The sequence below is a fragment of the Aptenodytes patagonicus genome, chromosome 1, assembly GCF_965638725.1.
Source record: "Aptenodytes patagonicus chromosome 1, bAptPat1.pri.cur, whole genome shotgun sequence".
Taxonomy (NCBI): Eukaryota; Metazoa; Chordata; class Aves; order Sphenisciformes; family Spheniscidae; genus Aptenodytes; species Aptenodytes patagonicus.
Genome location: NC_134949.1, coordinates 6,878,283 through 6,895,032, shown reverse-complemented (window position 1 = coordinate 6,895,032; position 16,750 = coordinate 6,878,283). Strand labels below are relative to the sequence as shown.

The window sequence follows — 16,750 nt, the reverse complement described above, 5'->3', positions numbered from 1 at the left end:
AAGAGCCTGTATCCCTCCATCCCAACGCTCCGTTCATAGGAGCCATCCCACCACGTCTCCGTGATGCCAATAAGGTCGTAGCCCTGCAGGCGTGCGCACGTCTCTAACTCCTCTTGTTTATTCCCCATGCTACGTGCGTTTGCATAGAGGCATTTAAGTTGGGCCCCCGATGAAGCTGTCTTACTGGCTGGAGTTCCTTTGTGCTGCTCTTCAGGCGCTCTCCTGCTGACCTATGTTCCTCCTCCAGGCTCTGGGCATTTATTGCTGGCCCTGGTTTTAAGAACCAGGGACTCCTCTTGGGGAATTGTCTTCTGGCACTTTTGGATATTGGATAGGAAAAGTTCTTTTGCTTGAGAGAGATCTGAACTCTGATCTGAACTGTGGAATATTAATCATATCATATATTCATCATATCTATGTATGATAGCACTTGTCCATAGTAAATTTCCTGAATCTCAGAGGGAGAAAGTAAGAGAGATGATCTCAAATAATGTTGGGTTTCAACAGCCAACCCAACTCACATTAAAAACATCAATTTTGGCCTCCTGTTGATTTCAGTGAGGGTTGGAGGGTTGGTAGATTATTGAAATGAGAAACTCTAAGCACAATCCAGCACAACTCTTGGTATGATTCAGTGTGATCCATCAGTCGCCACGCAACGGGCAGAGCTATACATTAGCTTCAACTTCTGCATGTCCCCAAGCACAGCCATGTACTGGAGTGGTGGAATTCAAGCTATCTCAGTCATTACAAATTAATTGCATAGGCTGCAAAAACCTCATGAATTCTGACTCGTCACCTATTTAAACGCAACCCCATGTCATCCTCCTGCCACAACTCACAAGACCCACAGGTATCCTCAATCTGGAGGCAAGCCACCCATCGCTTGTTTGCTGGAATGGGAACGACAGCCCCAGAAGCAAAGCTGCTGATGGGAATGCCGAAATCTTGCTCTTTGTCAGACAGAAGCTGGGCCAAAAGTTAGGTTTCAACCTATGCAGAACTTTGCCAAACCTTATTATTAATTTGGCTTCCAACACAAGCAGCACAGCACTGAAATGCAAAACTACCTCGGTGGGTAAACCATTCTCCATATACTCTTAGACTATAGCTGAGTAGGATTAGAGCTGTCCTGGTGTGGGCAGCTTCCCCCGATATCAGAGTGAGAGCTGGGTGTCCTGGCTCAGCACTGTGAGTCCTGGGGTGGATCAGCGCGTGAAAGCGGTGAGCAATCTGGTGGGCTCTCCAGTCCCATCAGGTTGTGCTCCCGAGACAGTCACAGGAGAGAAGTGATCACCAAGTCCATCACGCCTGGAGAGAGCAGCTTGCCAAGCTTAGACACTGTGACTAGTGGTACCCAACACAGTCCTAAATATTTTCACTTCATTTACTGCAAATATAGTTTCACCAATGAACTGGGCAAAGACTTAAAACAAACAAACAAACAAACAAACATCCCCAAAAGGAGAAAAAAAGGACTTCAAAGCATTTCACTTACATTATTTAAGCTATATGTCTGTGTCAGTCTGTGTCAGCCAACACATATTCAGCAAACCTTATCTCTGCAGCATAGAGCCTGATAAAGGTCTAATTGCCTGAGAAACATACAGCCCTTGGGACTGCAGTGGCAAAACCAATTTCCTTCTTTACAATAGAGCCTTAACAAAAACCCCTCCTGCTCAACGAGAGCATGAAAGATTAAGGGACAAAGGTAGGGGTGTGGAGCTGGGCTGCAGCCAGCCCGTGTGTCTGCATGGGGTGGCTGGGGGTGAGAGGAGCCCCAGGCAGGGCAAGGGGTGCCTGTGCCATCCCTGCCGGCATGGGGGGTCCCACCGCACGCCCCTGATGCAGGTGGTTCGCCTTCCTTCCACCCATCGCAGGGTAGCCCCTGCCTCCAGGCTTCCTTGGTGCTGCCAGTTCTCCTGGAGTGCGACCAGGGCTTCGCCGTGTTGGGCCCCAGCAAAGATGAACTCAGCCCTCACGGCCGCCTCCGCTCGCTGGAGCGAAATCTGGCCACTTGTTGCTGAAGCGTTTGGGGATGAAAGTGCCTGGATTGAGGAGAGGAGAAGTGTTTGTAACAACAGTGTTTCTTTGTTTCAAGTAAAAGAGCGAAATTTAATGCAGGATACAAAGCTGACCTTGGGGTGAAAGACATCACTGAGCCTCCTCAGCGGCTGCCCTCCCACCCCTGAGCCAAACCCATCAAATCTTTGATGCATTAGCATTTAAAAGTGAGAGAGACAGCAAAAAGCCCCGCAGAAATTGTTCCAGGGAGAGATTAAAACAGCAGAAGCAGCAAAGGGTGGTTAATGTGGATTTTGCAGCAGATACTGAAACAGGACAATTTCCCCATTTGCTTTCTGGTTTAGAAATAAGATTTTTATCAACACAGAGATAGTCCTGGAAGAGCTAATGAAGCTTAAAGCTGAGTGAAAGAAATCATGTTCTGGGGGCTGTTCGCAGAAACTTTTTCTCCCTGTTTTTTTTTACCAATTAAAAAAAGAGGAGTTAACACCTGTGCCTGCTTCACTATGCCATTTTTCAAGTTTGCAGTTGTTCTCAGGGAATCAAAGTGACAGATTTATGCAAAGCTGTAGTTTGGATCTTTACTTGCCCTGGAGCAAGGCTTTTATCCGATGCTCTTCTTCCCCCCTTCTCAAGGGGATGGTGAAGAGGGGGAATGCATCACACTTGAAAAAGGCAAAGAAAAAAAATCTTTCACAGCTGTTCCTAGCAGCTGGGATATATTTAATCAGAACTGGAGATTAACATACATCTCCGTGAAAGAGATATTTTCCTTCCCCTTATAGTTATGTTATCACCTGTGCAGCAGACAAGGCTCGGAGCTGAACCTCAGCAGCGAGCTCACAGCAAGAGGATGGAGGGGCTGCAAGTGACTGTACTCTTATTCCCAGTAACTCCTGGAATGGCATGGACCTCCAAGTAGTGAGGACAATTTCTTTGGGCTGTCTACATTGTGAAAGCCCCTCCTAAGTGTTTCAGACTCCTGCAAGACCTCATGCTGTGCCTGTGCCCAGCTCCAGCTGCAGCAAGCCTCTGCACAGCAGGGTTTTTAGCAGGGTGTCTGCAGAATGCAGCTGTTCTCTAACTATTGCATTGGAGATGGGAACGGCAGAGAAGGTCTTTCCTGGTTTCTCAACAAGTGCTACATGCACATGGGTGCGAATGAGCAATGGTAAATCTTCAGTAGCACAAGAACATCTGCTGTCTCCTAAGCCTTCATGCAGGGCGGTGAGCCCTGAGAGGCAGTTTGGACTGTGCCCTTCTAGAGGGCAGTTATGTTTTACCTTCACTGCTCAGTGTGCAAACATCCTGAAATCCTCTGTCCTTGAATCATTAAGGATTTGAGAGGCGGAACTTGAGGGGCAGAACTATTACCACCTATATGGGCTTTCCTGTGATGCTTGTCTCCACATTGTCTGAGTGCCACAAATGCGTTAATGGATGTGAATTCACAATCACTTTATGTAGTAAGAAGCTGGTACCTATGTGACCTACCAGGCTTGGCTTTTTGGTCCCCGAATCTTATCCTTCCAGTTAATCTCCTTCTCCATCCCTACCTTTCAGCCAAATATGAAGATCTTTCCTCTACTCATAGGAAGACAGTCTTCAACACAAGCAAAACAAGACATTGCTTTTAAGCCTTCTCTGGTGAAGAGACCATTGAAATATTTTCCACAGAAATCTACCCAAGATAAACATGCAAAATGTGATGTTTCAGCCCAAACAGTTAATGCAATCCAAGGAGGAGCCAGACAGCTTTGCTGTCAGGCAATATAATCCAGCAAATCATTTGCTTAGGCTGCTGCTGCTGCTGGATTTTATAGCCTTTACAGGCTCCAACACCACCTGCCTTGTACATGTGTCATCAACCCCTGAAGCAGTGGCCAGGGGACAGCTGTCCTGGCCTTGACATATGACCTTGTGCTGGCTGCTGTGTGCATGCAAATGCATCAATCTACTGCGCAGCAGCATAGCAGTCAGCCTCTCCCAATGGATTATCAGCAAGTTGCATGGATGCATTTCACTTAGCAAAGGCAGGTTCAGAGGTAGAGGTGTTTCCTCCTTGGCAATGCTGATGGCGTGTGGGAGCATCTCATTGCCAAGGAAGTCAGGAGCAGGACTAAATGACCAACAGTTACACATCAGCAGCATGGCCCTCATCGCCGGCATCCAAATGAATCCCTCATTAACATTGGTGGCATTGCTAATGCAGCTCCTGGGGGAAGAAATTCCCCTGAGTCAGGAGGGCAGTTTTGCTCAGCAACAAGCCAGCTGATTGCTATGAGAGGAGCAAGCAATCTCCAGTGAGGGAGCTGGATCAGAGCCCATTTCACTACCTTGGCCACAAGCTTGGGTTAACTCACTGGGTTAAGTGTAGTTTTTTTATCCTTTGCTGAGGGTAATTTCTAAAATCCAAATAAACCTCCTGCAGAACGGCAGGGGGGATGTGCTTTCATGTGAACTGCTCTGTAAACACAGCCACTGTGTCAAAGACCTATTTAAAAGCATACCAGAGAAGAGCAAAACCTACTCAAGACAGAAAAATACAGAGCCCATATGCTAATGGAGCAGGTCCTTGAGCCATTTTGTGAGGTTTGTCTAGATGGTTTGATGCCCTCTCAGTAGCAGTTAAAGAGAAACTCACTGCCTGGTGGTTGGGGAATAGGTGGTTTGTGGGGAGTGGGCACATCTCATGTGAGTGTTGATGAACATGGGTGGGAGGGCTATGAGCCCTCACTGTCCGGGACACAGCTTATAAAGCCACCTCAGACAAGAAATCCCACCTCTCTCCTTCTCTTGGTACTTCATTTAAATGGCCCAGAAATGGAAGTAGATGTGGGGATGCTCATGAGACAAAAGGGGGGGGGGGTGATGGCAGGGCCGTGGTAGGGGAGGGAGGCAGAGGAAGGAGAGCAGCTCTCCAGCTGCAGGCGGGTCAGGGGGATGGGGACCAGCAGGGAGGCACAGCATGACACTCCTGTTAAGGCCAGCTTTCTGCAGGACAAGGGGCGATGCAAGCTGGCCAGTGTGAGACTGCTGAGCGAAAGCTGGTTTTACAGAAGGGCTGGCAGCTCCTGTGGGGAAAAGCAGGTGTCTCTGATGGTGTTTATATTGGACACTTCCAATCAGTGGCCACGTAAAAAAAAAGGTTTAGGATTCTAGTTGCTCCTTTTTTTCCTTTCTTGTCCCTCTTTCAGTAAGTTTACCACATGACATTCAATAAATGAAATTCCAAATTTCTTAATTCCTTCCTTCATTCCTTCTTTGCCTAAAATTTACCTTGACCACTTACTTCCCTCACTGCCCCTTCTCTCCTGTTCTGAGTCTTTCCTTGCCTTTCCTCCCAATTCCTCTGCCTTTCCCCCCAATTCCTCTGCCTTTCCCCTGTTGCCTCTGGTTTTCTCTTGGGCTCCGTATCCCTGTGTCTGCCTCATCCCTCATGTTATTTCCTATTCCCTTCATCTGTGGGACTTCATGGGGTGCAGGGGTGTTTCTCACCCCTGTAGTAGTCTATAGTAATCCACCACTCAGTAATCTGTGGTGTCTTGGCCCCCTTTCCCACAGGTCTGCCCCTCCAGATGTGCATGCACATCTGTACAGAAGGTACACATACTCCCAGAGCCAGGAGGCTGGAGTCAAACCCAGTTCAGGGAACTGCCAGCTTCAGTGGGATTCCCCCCTTCAATTCCAGAGCTCCTTCGGTGTTGGATGAGACATGGATGGTAGGCAGTTGTGTTCCTTACCACATCCCTGGAATAAAGTCAGGTACTCCACTGATTAGTGCAGTTTGAGAGAAGAGAAATGTGCTGAAAATTAAGCATTTGTTGTATTACAATGGAAGATATTTAAGTAAAAACGCTTTAAATTGCATGAAGGTGTTTTGTAAGAGAACTGTCATATACCATGAGACAACTTTACCGGAAAGAACATCTGTAATGAGAAACAAATCACACTGACCTTTGCTATAGGGCTTGAAAGCAGGTTTCTTTGGGGTTGTGGAGACTTGTTTGCCCTCCAGCAGTGGAAGAATTAAGATGTTATGTTTAACATAAACAAGAGAGGTTTAATCCCAAATCCTCATGTGAGAGCACTTTGTGTTCTCTTAAAAGTTCAGTAATTCCATAAGCAAGATGGACAGTTGGGTTATTTTAGGCTCAACAAAATCAGGGGAGGGACAGAAGGGACATCAAAGGGAATTAACTCATCAGAGTAAGAACCCAGTTGTGAAAACTGAACAGAATGTGAGTTCAATTGCATTAACTATACGTGGTGCTAAGATCTCTCATTATAACATGCCTTTCTCCCCTTTTCGTTTTATCCAGGCAAACTCCAGGAAGAAAGGTTGGTCTGCGTGGGACTATCCCAAGTCAGGGCCATGCAGCCTCCTAGACATGCATGCCTGTTCCTGCTCAGTCAGTAATAGCATGAGAGTCATGATTCTCATTACCATATGGGCTCTACACAAGATACTCTGAGGTCAGATGCTGGTTTCTGAGTGATGAAGGAAAGGTAAGGTGGTTCCTGCAGACTGGAGCGCTGCACAGGGAGAGATGTTGTCTCTGATGACCTGCCTCTGCTGGATCTATCTGCACATCATCTCTGCACTCAGCAAAGACAGAGCAGACTTTGGTTTGGGAGCGTCTTGGCCCTTTTGAAAGGCAACCCCTTCCCCAACTCAGGTTTGTCCTGCTGCTTTTTGGCTGGGGGCACAGAGAGAAGTCAGCCCTGGCAATCTGGTACCATTTAGCAGCACTAAATTCTCTTTAGAAAAGGACAGTGTCAAACATGTTACCTCCAGCTGTGATTCAAAAATTAAAACAAATTCAACTCTTTGAAAACATAGGAGGGACAGGATATAAATCCAGAAAACTTGAGCTATTAAAGCAAAGGCAAAACATTTCACGTCTCCATCTTTTTATTTCCAGACAAGAAGCCAAAGTCCCACAATATCACTGCTGCATTAGGACTCAGATGTGTACAGCATCACTTTCTTCATTACTCCGCTGTGATGCCGCAGCTGAAGAGACCCAGTGTGAGTGACTAGGTGCAAGAGGGATGATTGCTCTGGCCCAAAACCAGGCCAGAATTGCCTTCACTTGACTGAGCTAGGATTGAAATGCAAACTGCACTTTGCCAATACAATTTTTCTTCAGGAGTGACCGATGGAAATTGCTCCATACTTCTGTAATGCTGGCTAGCAGAATAAAGGTGGTTCTTGGATGAAGGAGCAGAAAACCAAATAGGAGTGGTGGTGCTGCCCTCTTCCTGGCTCTTTGGAGACTAGTCTCTACTATCCAGTGTTCATCTCTGGTCTCTGCAGGAGAAAAGGATGCTGAAAATCTGGGGCAATCAAGATACAACAATGGCTGATAGTCTCGTCATCCTGCCACTGAGTAAAAGAAACTGTTTGTATTCAATTTATTCGAGGGACTGCTTGTTTAGTGGATTATAAATGCCAAAACTGGGTGAGGATTTCTAATAAGAGGGGTTTTTTTTCAAGTAGCAGACAACAGCACAACATAATCTCATGGCTGGAAGCCGAAGCTAGGCAAATCTAGAATGGGAAAAAGCACAAGGTTTTAGCATTGGAACAACTCACCAAGGGATAAGCTTGCTTTTCCACCATCTGAGATTTTAAAGTGAGGGTTGGATGTCTTTCTTCTGCTCTCTTCCTTTAAATTCAGTTATGATCTTGACACAGGAGTCCCTGGATGACATCTTCTAGCCCGTGTGGTCAGATTAGACTTTTCTAATGGTCCCTCTGCCTTTAAAACATCTGATATACAAGAAGTGCATTTACCTGGACCAGGGTTCACCCCAGGGACAGGGGAATTAGACATCTTTATTCATTCCTCCACAGCTGTGGGAATGATATGTTTAGATATTTTTCCCATCGCCAGTTTTGTCAGCGGTATGTGTTATGCAGATGTGTGTCTACTGGGAGCTATGCTCAGACAGCACATTTCACATTGATTTATGAACAGACTTCTGAGCGCGGCAACTTCTGGCCTCCGCTGACTTGGGCTGGAATCAGCTTGCACGTTGTTGCTATTCTTATTCTTGGACCTGCAGTCATGGCTCACGAACCAGATGCTGCAGAAACGCAGAGCCGAGGAGGTCCTTGCCTCAGAACTCTTCTGTAAGAGCCTGGCATGAAGCAAGGGGTGGATGTGGGTAGCCAAGGGAGCCCAGGGAAAAGATGGGTGGTGAACGTAATCAGTAGTGATGGGCTAGAAAAACTGTGTGTAGCAACAAGTTGGGTGGACAGTGGTGGGCCAAGGCTGGGTCTGCCCAGGAAAAGATGCTGCAGGACTCAAAACGTGAGAGGAAAGAGCCTGCGCAGCATCTTGGTTGTGTAAATGGTGGGAAAGGCCGTGTCTGGGGGAAGCTATGGGGAAAGTGTCTACACAACCTTGAGAACAGAGAGGAAAGTCTAAGGTGAGGATGACATCCAGGTTGTAAGCCCAAGCAATGGGTAAGAGGAGGTGATAGTGCCAGTGACTGAAAAAGGGAGAAAGGGTCACTTGGAATGAGAGTAACAGTTCCCCTTCAGCCACGATGGGTCTGAGATGGGGGCCAGATGTCCCCAGACGTTAGGGAGCCAGGCTGAGATGGGAGTTTGGGTAGGAGGACACAGCTAACAGGACAGAGGTCCGTATCGAAAGGAAACTGCATTTAAATTGGTGAGATTTGTCAGAGATCGGGGCAGAGGGAGAGGAGAGCAGGACCCTGTGGGCATGGTGAGGGCAGGATGGGGAAGATGGACAGTGGAGAAAGGTGAAGGCCAAAGGGGCCAAGAAAGGGCAGAAAGATGCAATGAAGGTGTAGGCAAAGATCTCCATCCATACCAAATCTTTGATCCTTCTACTCACTTTTCCATTCAAATTCAAAGTGGTATTACAGAAAGTCTTTTTACTGCTGTGCATAAAGTAAATCTTTGCAAACTCTTTGAGACAGCAGTGTACTCCCAGCTGATCCCCAAAGACAGATCCTGTTTCTTCATGGTCATTATTACTCTTCAAAAGAAAGAAACATAAAGAACTACAGGGAACTTCGGCCAGGGAATATTTTTTTTCAATAGGAATCACCCAGCCCAGACATTGGTACAAAAATAGTTAAATATGATGGACCAAATGTCAAACTATGAGAAGAATTACTCAGATTAGAGAAGCATAGAGAGAAGAAGGTAATGAAAACATCTCTTCCTGTGGGGACACTAACACAGCCAAATATTAATCTTTGTAGGTTGCCCAGTTTAAAGAGGGGTGGGCAGGTGGAAAGAAATCTGGGTTTGATATTTTGTACCCTGGACTACAAAGGAATCACTGTGGATATATAAATAAAAGACAGCTGGGCTGAGGTTTCAGATCACCTACACCCATCAGAAAGGCAGCCAGACTCCGAGCACCGTGCTCTCTTGTTTGATACCTGGACTAACACTCAACTTTGTCAATACTTTAAAGGCAAAGAGAGAGACAGAGCAGAGCTATGTTTTATTAAAAGGCTTAAATCACCCGCATCGCCACAGAAACAGCAAAGAAAATGGCACAGCCCAGAGGGAGAAACCTTTGGTTTAAATATCTGTAAAGATGTGTGGAAGAAAAGGAAGAGCTCCTGCCTGGGAAAACACAAGGCTGTCTCAAAGTCTACAAGACTATCTAAGCGGAGGAAGTGAATGAATAACTGTGGCACATGCATGAGTGGCTGAAAGCGCAGCCTGAGTGGTAATTGGCTCTATTGATGCTCCCCTGATTAGCTGGTTTTGGCTACAGCACTTGTCAGACCCATGCTCAGTTCACAGCACAAAAGTATTCACGCTGCACTGAAGAACGTCTCAGATCAGCCGGTGGATCCCTGCAGAGAAACAGCAAACACAGATCTGAAGGATGCGGTCTCCAGGGAGGGTTTCTAAATCCTTACTTCGTGTCACTAATTCCTTGTTATCCAGAGCTGGAAGAGAAAGGACTCCTGGAACGTATTCAGATGCTCCTGCTACTTTTCACTATCTCAGAAATAAAGGAAGAGAGAAGAAAATTGATAGTGCTTCTGTGGAGAGAAATTTAAGAGCAAAATCATGTTAATCACTATGATCTGAATGTAGACAGTTCTAATTCTTTACTAAAATATTGATCTGAAAGTTGCTAATGAACTCAAACAGCAAATAGCCCAAGGGACCAGTTTGTTGGGATGGGAAGGAAAGGTTACCCACTGATGAATCTCCGGAGAGCCTCCTGACAGGGAGAGGTCTCAGCTGGGGACATCTTGCAGAGGGCACAGGAGAAGACAAGCCACCCCAAGCCCTTACAACGGCACTGGGCACAGCACCAGCAAACACAAATGGAAGAGAACAAGGAAATCAGGCACTTTAAAGTGAGAGCTATTATTATTTTTATGTGAAGACTTGCATACCTACTGCATCTGCTCCAGAGTTATGGCCAAGACCTCCTTTCAGCTCATTCAGCTCTGAAGTCAGCTGCATGGACTCCCGCTGTAGCCTCAAAACACCGACATGACCACTCTGCAGGATGACAGAGAAATTCCAAAGAACATTAATTACTTGCTTCCACACTCTAGTAATCACCAGCAAAAAGAGAGTTGGAGAGCATCACCCAGAGCCAGCGTATGCCAGCAAATGCTGTTATGTTTTCTGAGATGGCTCACTGATTCAAGCACTCTTGCCAAATATAAGCAGTTTAATTTAGACTATTAATGGTAGCATTAAGGAAAGACACATCCATATTTTGGGTGTGAGCTGCCCGTGTCTCTCCCTTTCTCACCCTGTCCTCCCTCCCAGCTGCTACGTGGTGGCTAACCGAAATGTGAGGAATAGCAGAACAGATCACAGCTTAGATTAGATATTTCCAAAGTGGTTTGAGGACAGTTGACCATTACTCACTTGCAACACACAGTAAACAGAGATGAAGCTTAAATATGAGGCTCTTCTACCCAGACGATATCAATCTTGTATGTATACACAGAAGAAATAGCAATTGTGTTTCACACAAGCTAAGATTTGGTTCCCAGGACAAAACCAACCAACCTACGGTTACAAACATCTCATCAGCTTCCTGGGGCTCCACCTCCTCAGCAGCAGTGCTGGAGTAATAACATACCTGTATGTTGCTGCCCATACCCGACACAAGATTCATGTTGCTGAGGCCACTAGGCTCTGAAGCCAGTTGTACCACTTGGAGCAGCCATGGAGAGACCATGGAGAGACATGGAGAGACCACCTTGGATGGGCCGAACATCTCTCCCATCACTTGCAGCACTTCTCTCCTTCTTCACATGACCCCCATGTCTTCGCCTGTGTCTTGAAGCACTGTTTCTCAACAGAAACCTATCTAGGAGGTTCGTACCAAGGCCTCCATGTACACTGGATTGCACAAAATGCCTCCAGGACTGCCCCAGCCTTGTCTGAAGTCAACAGCAGCCTCAATTATTTGTTTTCCTCCTTAGTTCTTATTTATGTGTCTAAAATCTACTGAACAAGGCTCTGAAACCTTCTCTACTGCAGTGTAGTCCCTTCAGTTTCCAAAGCAAAAGCAGTTTTTTTCCTGATGGTTAACATTAAAAAAAAAATTGAGCTTGTTGGTCTGTTGGGATTTCCTGATTTCCTGAGGTTATTTTCTTCAAAAAATTTTTTTCAGGATTGTCCTTTAAGCCTTTTCCTGAAAGCTGTGAAGCAATTTGTTGATCTTCAAGAAATATATTATTAAAAAAAGTTAGAAAAGCTCTATCTGTCATTCTGGAGTTTTTGTTAGGGAAAAAAATCAAAGTCTGTTTCTGTTTTAGCAAGAACCAACTTTGCTGTTCTTGTGTAAAGCTATGCTGAAATACATTGTGGGACCATGCCATCATGAAATATGAATATTACCTTTGTTAAAGTCTTCAGCCCATTTTCTGCACACAGCTGAGTCTGATGAAACTATTCCAGAGGGAGACACTTGTCACAGAAGAAGTCTTGTCTCACTGTCATGAACTTGGCGCAGCATTATTTAACTGATGATTCATTATTTTGCACATTATTTCAAACACCAGTCATGCACAAGGACCCCCTATATGGGGCACAGCACGAGCATGGAACAAAAAGTCACCTTCTGCTCCCAAGAGTCTAGTCCTTGTAGAGGACTGGAGAGGCAGATGGAGGCTACAGGCAGATGGAGGATGAGATTAAAGAAACCAGCCAGGACATGCTATCAAACTTTTAGTGACCATCACAGCTAGGGAGACATTTAAGTGGGACCATGTCTCCATGATGTTCATATTCTAACAAAAGTTTTTAAGGGTCCTATGCCCATTCCTGACTCTATTATCCCCAGTCAGATCATATGTGGGAAAAAGAGAATACTGAAATAGAAAGAGGCTAATTTCGGGCTGTGGGTGGTGCAGGGCCCCCGGGGATCCCCGGGAGAAGCTCCACAGCAGTTGATATGTGGGGAGAGGGTCAGTCTCTGAGCCATCTGCCAAGAAGCTGGAGAAGCCTGAAGCTGCCTCAGCCAGTTCTAGGATGAAACAATGGGAAGCGAAAATATATTGAGAGCTGGCTTTTTATTTTTGCTCACCAGAGGCATTTTGAAAAGTGATTGCAGGCTGCTAAGAAGAGCTGCTCTCCTCCACTTGCAAGTTTTTCTCCATCTTCGTCTGAAGTGGGAGAAGTGGGTGACCAGGGTTACAAGCTTCCCCCCACACACATCTTGTTTCCCAAGCTCTTCTTTCCCAGCAGGAGCTGTGCACGGCCCCCTGCTCCACCGGGACCCTTGCACTTCCAGCACCCTACGAGACACCCCTTCACCTCCCAAAGCCCTGGGTGCCACCAGTGCCCACCCCGGGGCCAGGGGAAGCCTGGCAGCAGCTGCCCTCACCCCGGGGTGTGCTTGCCCTTCGCATCTCTGCTCTTTTACATCTTGCCTCTTTGCACTCTCCGTCCTGTCCACCTCTTCCCTTTGCATTCCTCCCCTTTGCAACTCTGCCTTTGCATCCCTCCCCTTTGTATCCCTCCCTTTTCACCTCCCCCTTTGCACCTCTCTCATTTACATCCCTCCCCTTTGCCTCTCTGCCCCCTTCGCATCTCTGCCTTTTCCCATCCCTCCCCTTTGCATCTCTGCTCCTCGCATCTCTGCCCCTGTGCACCCCCTGCCCCTCTGCCCCTCGACCCTTTGCATCTTTGCCCCTTTGCACCCCTGCCTGCTTGGATCTCAGCCCTTTGGGTATCTGCCTCCTGGCACCCTCCACTCCCCCCCCCCCCCGCCCCTTTGCACCACCTCCCTCTCGCTTCCCTGCCCCTTCGCATCTCCGCCTCGCTGCCTCCCTGCCTTCTCCACCCCGGCCCTTTTGCACCTCTCCCCCAGCCCCCCCGTCCCCCGCAGCCTCCGGGGCAGCCCGCAGCGGCTCCGGGCCGTGTGTCGTCCCCCCCCCGCCCCCGCCTCCAACCCCCCTAACCCCCCTCCCCTGCCCGCCCGCCCGCCCGCCGCGGCGCGCCCCCGGCCCGGCCGCGGAGCCGCCCGCGATGCCGCCTCCGCCGCGGCTGCTGCCGCTGCTGGTGCTGGGGTTGGGGCTGGGGCTGGGGGGGCGGGCGGGCGGCGGGGGGGGCTGCCAGCTGCCGGCCGAGTGGCGGCCGCTCAGCGAGGGCTGCCGAGCCGAGCTGGCGGCGATCATCGTCTACGCGCGGGTGCTGGCGCTGCACCCCGACACCTACGGCGCCTACAACTACCTGCCCTGGCAGAGGGGTCCCCCCGCCGGCCCCCAGCAGGGAGCGGGGGGGCTCTTTTATTCGGCCGAGATCGAGCTGCTGTGCGACCAGGCGTGGGGCAGCATGCTGGAGGTGCCCGCCGGCTCCCGCCTCAACCTCACCGGCCTCGGCTACTTCTCCTGCCACTCGCACACCGTCATGCAGGGCTACGCTTATTTCTTCTTCCTCCGGTGAGTCCCGGGATAAGGGGGTCCGGAGCGGGGGGGTTCGGCATCCCGGCTCCGGGGCACCTCCGCGGCTGGGGGGGATCCGCGCCCGCTCCTGCCCGGGAGGGTTTGCTCCGTCCCGCTGCCGCCCTCCCCGCAGCGCCTTCTCCTTTGCGCTTCCACCCACGGTTTCATCGGGGACCCCCCCCAGTCCCATAATATTCCAGCATTGCCGGGCAGCAGATGCACGGGGAGCTGCTGTTGAATAGCTCCTGGGTGCTGCTGCTTTTGTTTTTACGGCGGGACGGTCACGGCACTGGAGAGGGGCCAGCGCCTGTTCAACGAAGTTTGGCATGGGAGTTTAAAACCCAACCCCGAATACTCACCCGATAGCTTTCTCTCAGCTCTCCCGAGTCCCAGCCAAAGCCTGGCTTTGGGCTCATTGAAAGAATAAGCAAATAAACCACAATGTGGGAACAGAGCCATCGCCATGACCTTTCGATCCAAGAACGTTTGCGAAATACTACTCAGTGGCTTGTTTTGAAATACTTGGTATATTCTTACACTGGGTGCATAACGAAACACAGTTTGATGCTGTCCAGTGCTTAGTCTGTAGCAATATTTTTAAACACGTTTTACACAAGTTATTTATTGACTGAAGGAGTACTTAAACTCCGGGATCAAGGGCAAAATGATGAAAATTCAGTAGGAACCATGGGCCAAAGTATAGATTTGGCTCATTCGTGGGGGTTCATTGATGTCTGCAGGGTGGTAGAAGCCTGTTGGGTCCTTACTGCTGCTGCCTGGCCCAGTCTTCCATGGTGGAAATTGCCATCTTGGCAACTAAGTGCCAGGAGAGCTGAGCACCACGTGCCGGCTAAAAGTCTGTCTGTGTGACTTTGGTGGCACTTGTTGAGCCAGGCTGAAGTACAACGGGTGACTTCGGCGGGAGAGAAAGCGCTGTTCAGCCTCACAGCGGGTTGCCCATGCAATTTGTTTTTCAGAATGGATGAGAACTACATCCTCCTGCCACACGGGGTCAATTTCCAGGAGGCGATTTTCCCGGATACCCAGGAGAACAGAAGGATGTTTGCCAGCCTTTTCCAGTTTTCTAACTGCTCGCAGGCGCAGCATGTGTTGAGCTTCTCCAGTGATTGGGAGATTCAAGAGGACAACCGGGTAAGGGATTTATTTGCTCCCCAGTGCTTGTTTTCTAAGTGGGCACAGGCATTCCCATGTCATTTGCAAACATATATATATGAATGCAGAGCAGCAGGTCCCTGATTTTCCTGGTCCTTCGGTGGTATCACTGGCAAAGTAACACACTGGTGGGGAGATGTTAAACTCTGTTTTCAAAGCTGACCTCTGTGTTAGCTCTTTAGCTTCCCATGGACCGGAGCAAATCTTGGTATCAACCTGTTTGTGAGCAATAGGTTGGAAACCAGTATTGCTTGCAATCCTGTCCTACTCCACCCAGGTCGTTCCTGGGTTTGCTATCTCTAGACCCCATGCTTTAACTTCAGCTGAAATGTTCAGGAGCAGAGCTTTGCTTTTTTACTTCTGTGTTCATCTCGTAGCGAAAGCAGTGCCTGGACCATGACAGACTGTAAGGGATTATTTTGCCTAACTCCACACAACAGCATAAACATCTACTTCTGAACTAATCACTCTAAGCTGTCTTTGTAGCAGCTGGGGAAAAATAGACTCTTGAGGGCATGGTTCGTCTGAGCGATGAGGGCATGGTTCATCTGAACGACGCCAGCACCTACTTCTGAACAAGCTGAATGAAATGCCTCTTTCTCCTCTCAAGGGAGGCCGCAGCAAGTAGTTCACCCTCTAGGCAATCCTCCCTTAAGAAAGTACATTTTTAGTATGGAAAGTCCAACGATGCCCATTGTTAGTGGCTTCTGAGCCCCCTTATGGGGCTGTAGTGTGTGTAATAAATGCAGGATTTTAATAAATACTTCCTTGGCAGCGAGGAGCAACCTGCAGTTATGTGTGTGCATGTTCTGGATGTGCATATACATTTGCAAAAGTGGAACTTGGAGAGCTGTTTTAGTGCCAAACCTTCTTTTATGAGGCTAGTGGTTTCCACTGGTAGCCGAGAACATTTTAAGCGTCTCTTTAGGACAGGATGAACAGGACATATGTCATCGCTTGTGTCTTCTGTGAATTCATCCAAGGCACAGTATTTGCGTACGGCAGCAGATGCATCAGTGGCTTGTTTGGGAGATGGATGGAGGGAGCTCGGTAGCTGGCTGAGCCCTTTCCCTTCACCAGCTGGCCAACCGCCAGCGTACAAAGTTTGAGCTGCTGCGTGGCCAGTGGCACAACCCTGCTCCTTGGGATGCCCCGTGAGCGAGCGTTTTCCCACTGCTGATGTTTTGGGGAGGGAGTGGTGAACGGTGATGTTCAAATATATATTTGGGGATAACAGCAGGAATTGGTATTTAAGAGAAAATTAATTATCCTACTATTAGATCACAGAGCCGTAACCCTGGCTGGGCAAGAAGGGGGAGGTGTAGAGCCCTAGTCCCAGCCCTGCCTCCTCCCTGCCAGCCTGCAGGTTCCCCAGTGCCCCAAGCAACGTATTTGGCATGTAAAGGCACTGCCGCTGCCAAATCCACAGATTTTGCTCCAGGGGAGCAAAGTGGCATTGGGGGACCACCAGATCCAACTCCCAGTGTCTGCTTGTGATGCCTCTGCAGTGTTTATTTAGCCGCGTTGAGCTAAATATAGGGGATCTTGATGGGTTGGTGCTCATTTATGCCAGCAGTGACTCTCGCCGGTTAGCTTTAATGGAAATCACAAGGCAGAAACCCCCAGG

General features: G+C 48.5%; 1 protein-coding gene and 1 long non-coding RNA gene across 5 annotated transcripts in view; one reads left to right on the top strand and one right to left on the bottom strand.

Annotated features, from left to right (window-relative positions):
- Positions 1 to 6,922: 6,922 nt before the first annotated feature.
- Positions 6,923 to 14,409, bottom strand: LOC143167904 (uncharacterized). Of its 3 annotated transcripts, XR_012996633.1 has the most exons (6): positions 14,310 to 14,409; positions 12,591 to 12,669; positions 11,903 to 11,953; positions 10,435 to 10,543; positions 7,625 to 9,879; positions 6,923 to 7,339 (listed from the first exon to the last, which is right to left on the bottom strand). It is a non-coding gene; the product is annotated as an uncharacterized LOC143167904 (long non-coding RNA). The 3 variants fall into 3 exon arrangements; XR_012996634.1 differs by lacking the exons at positions 6,923 to 7,339; positions 14,310 to 14,409 and adding an exon at positions 13,739 to 13,809 and having other exon boundaries at positions 9,500 to 9,879; XR_012996642.1 differs by lacking the exons at positions 6,923 to 7,339; positions 11,903 to 11,953 and having other exon boundaries at positions 9,500 to 9,879.
- CCDC3 (coiled-coil domain containing 3) overlaps positions 13,535 to 16,750 on the top strand; it is a 44,519-nt gene continuing 41,303 nt past the window's right edge. For both annotated transcript variants that reach the window (XM_076353771.1, XM_076353687.1), the window contains exons 1-2: positions 13,535 to 13,947; positions 14,928 to 15,102. In XM_076353771.1, coding sequence (XP_076209886.1) covers positions 13,535 to 13,947; positions 14,928 to 15,102 — 588 coding nt within the window. The remainder of the gene's footprint in view (positions 13,948 to 14,927; positions 15,103 to 16,750) is intronic.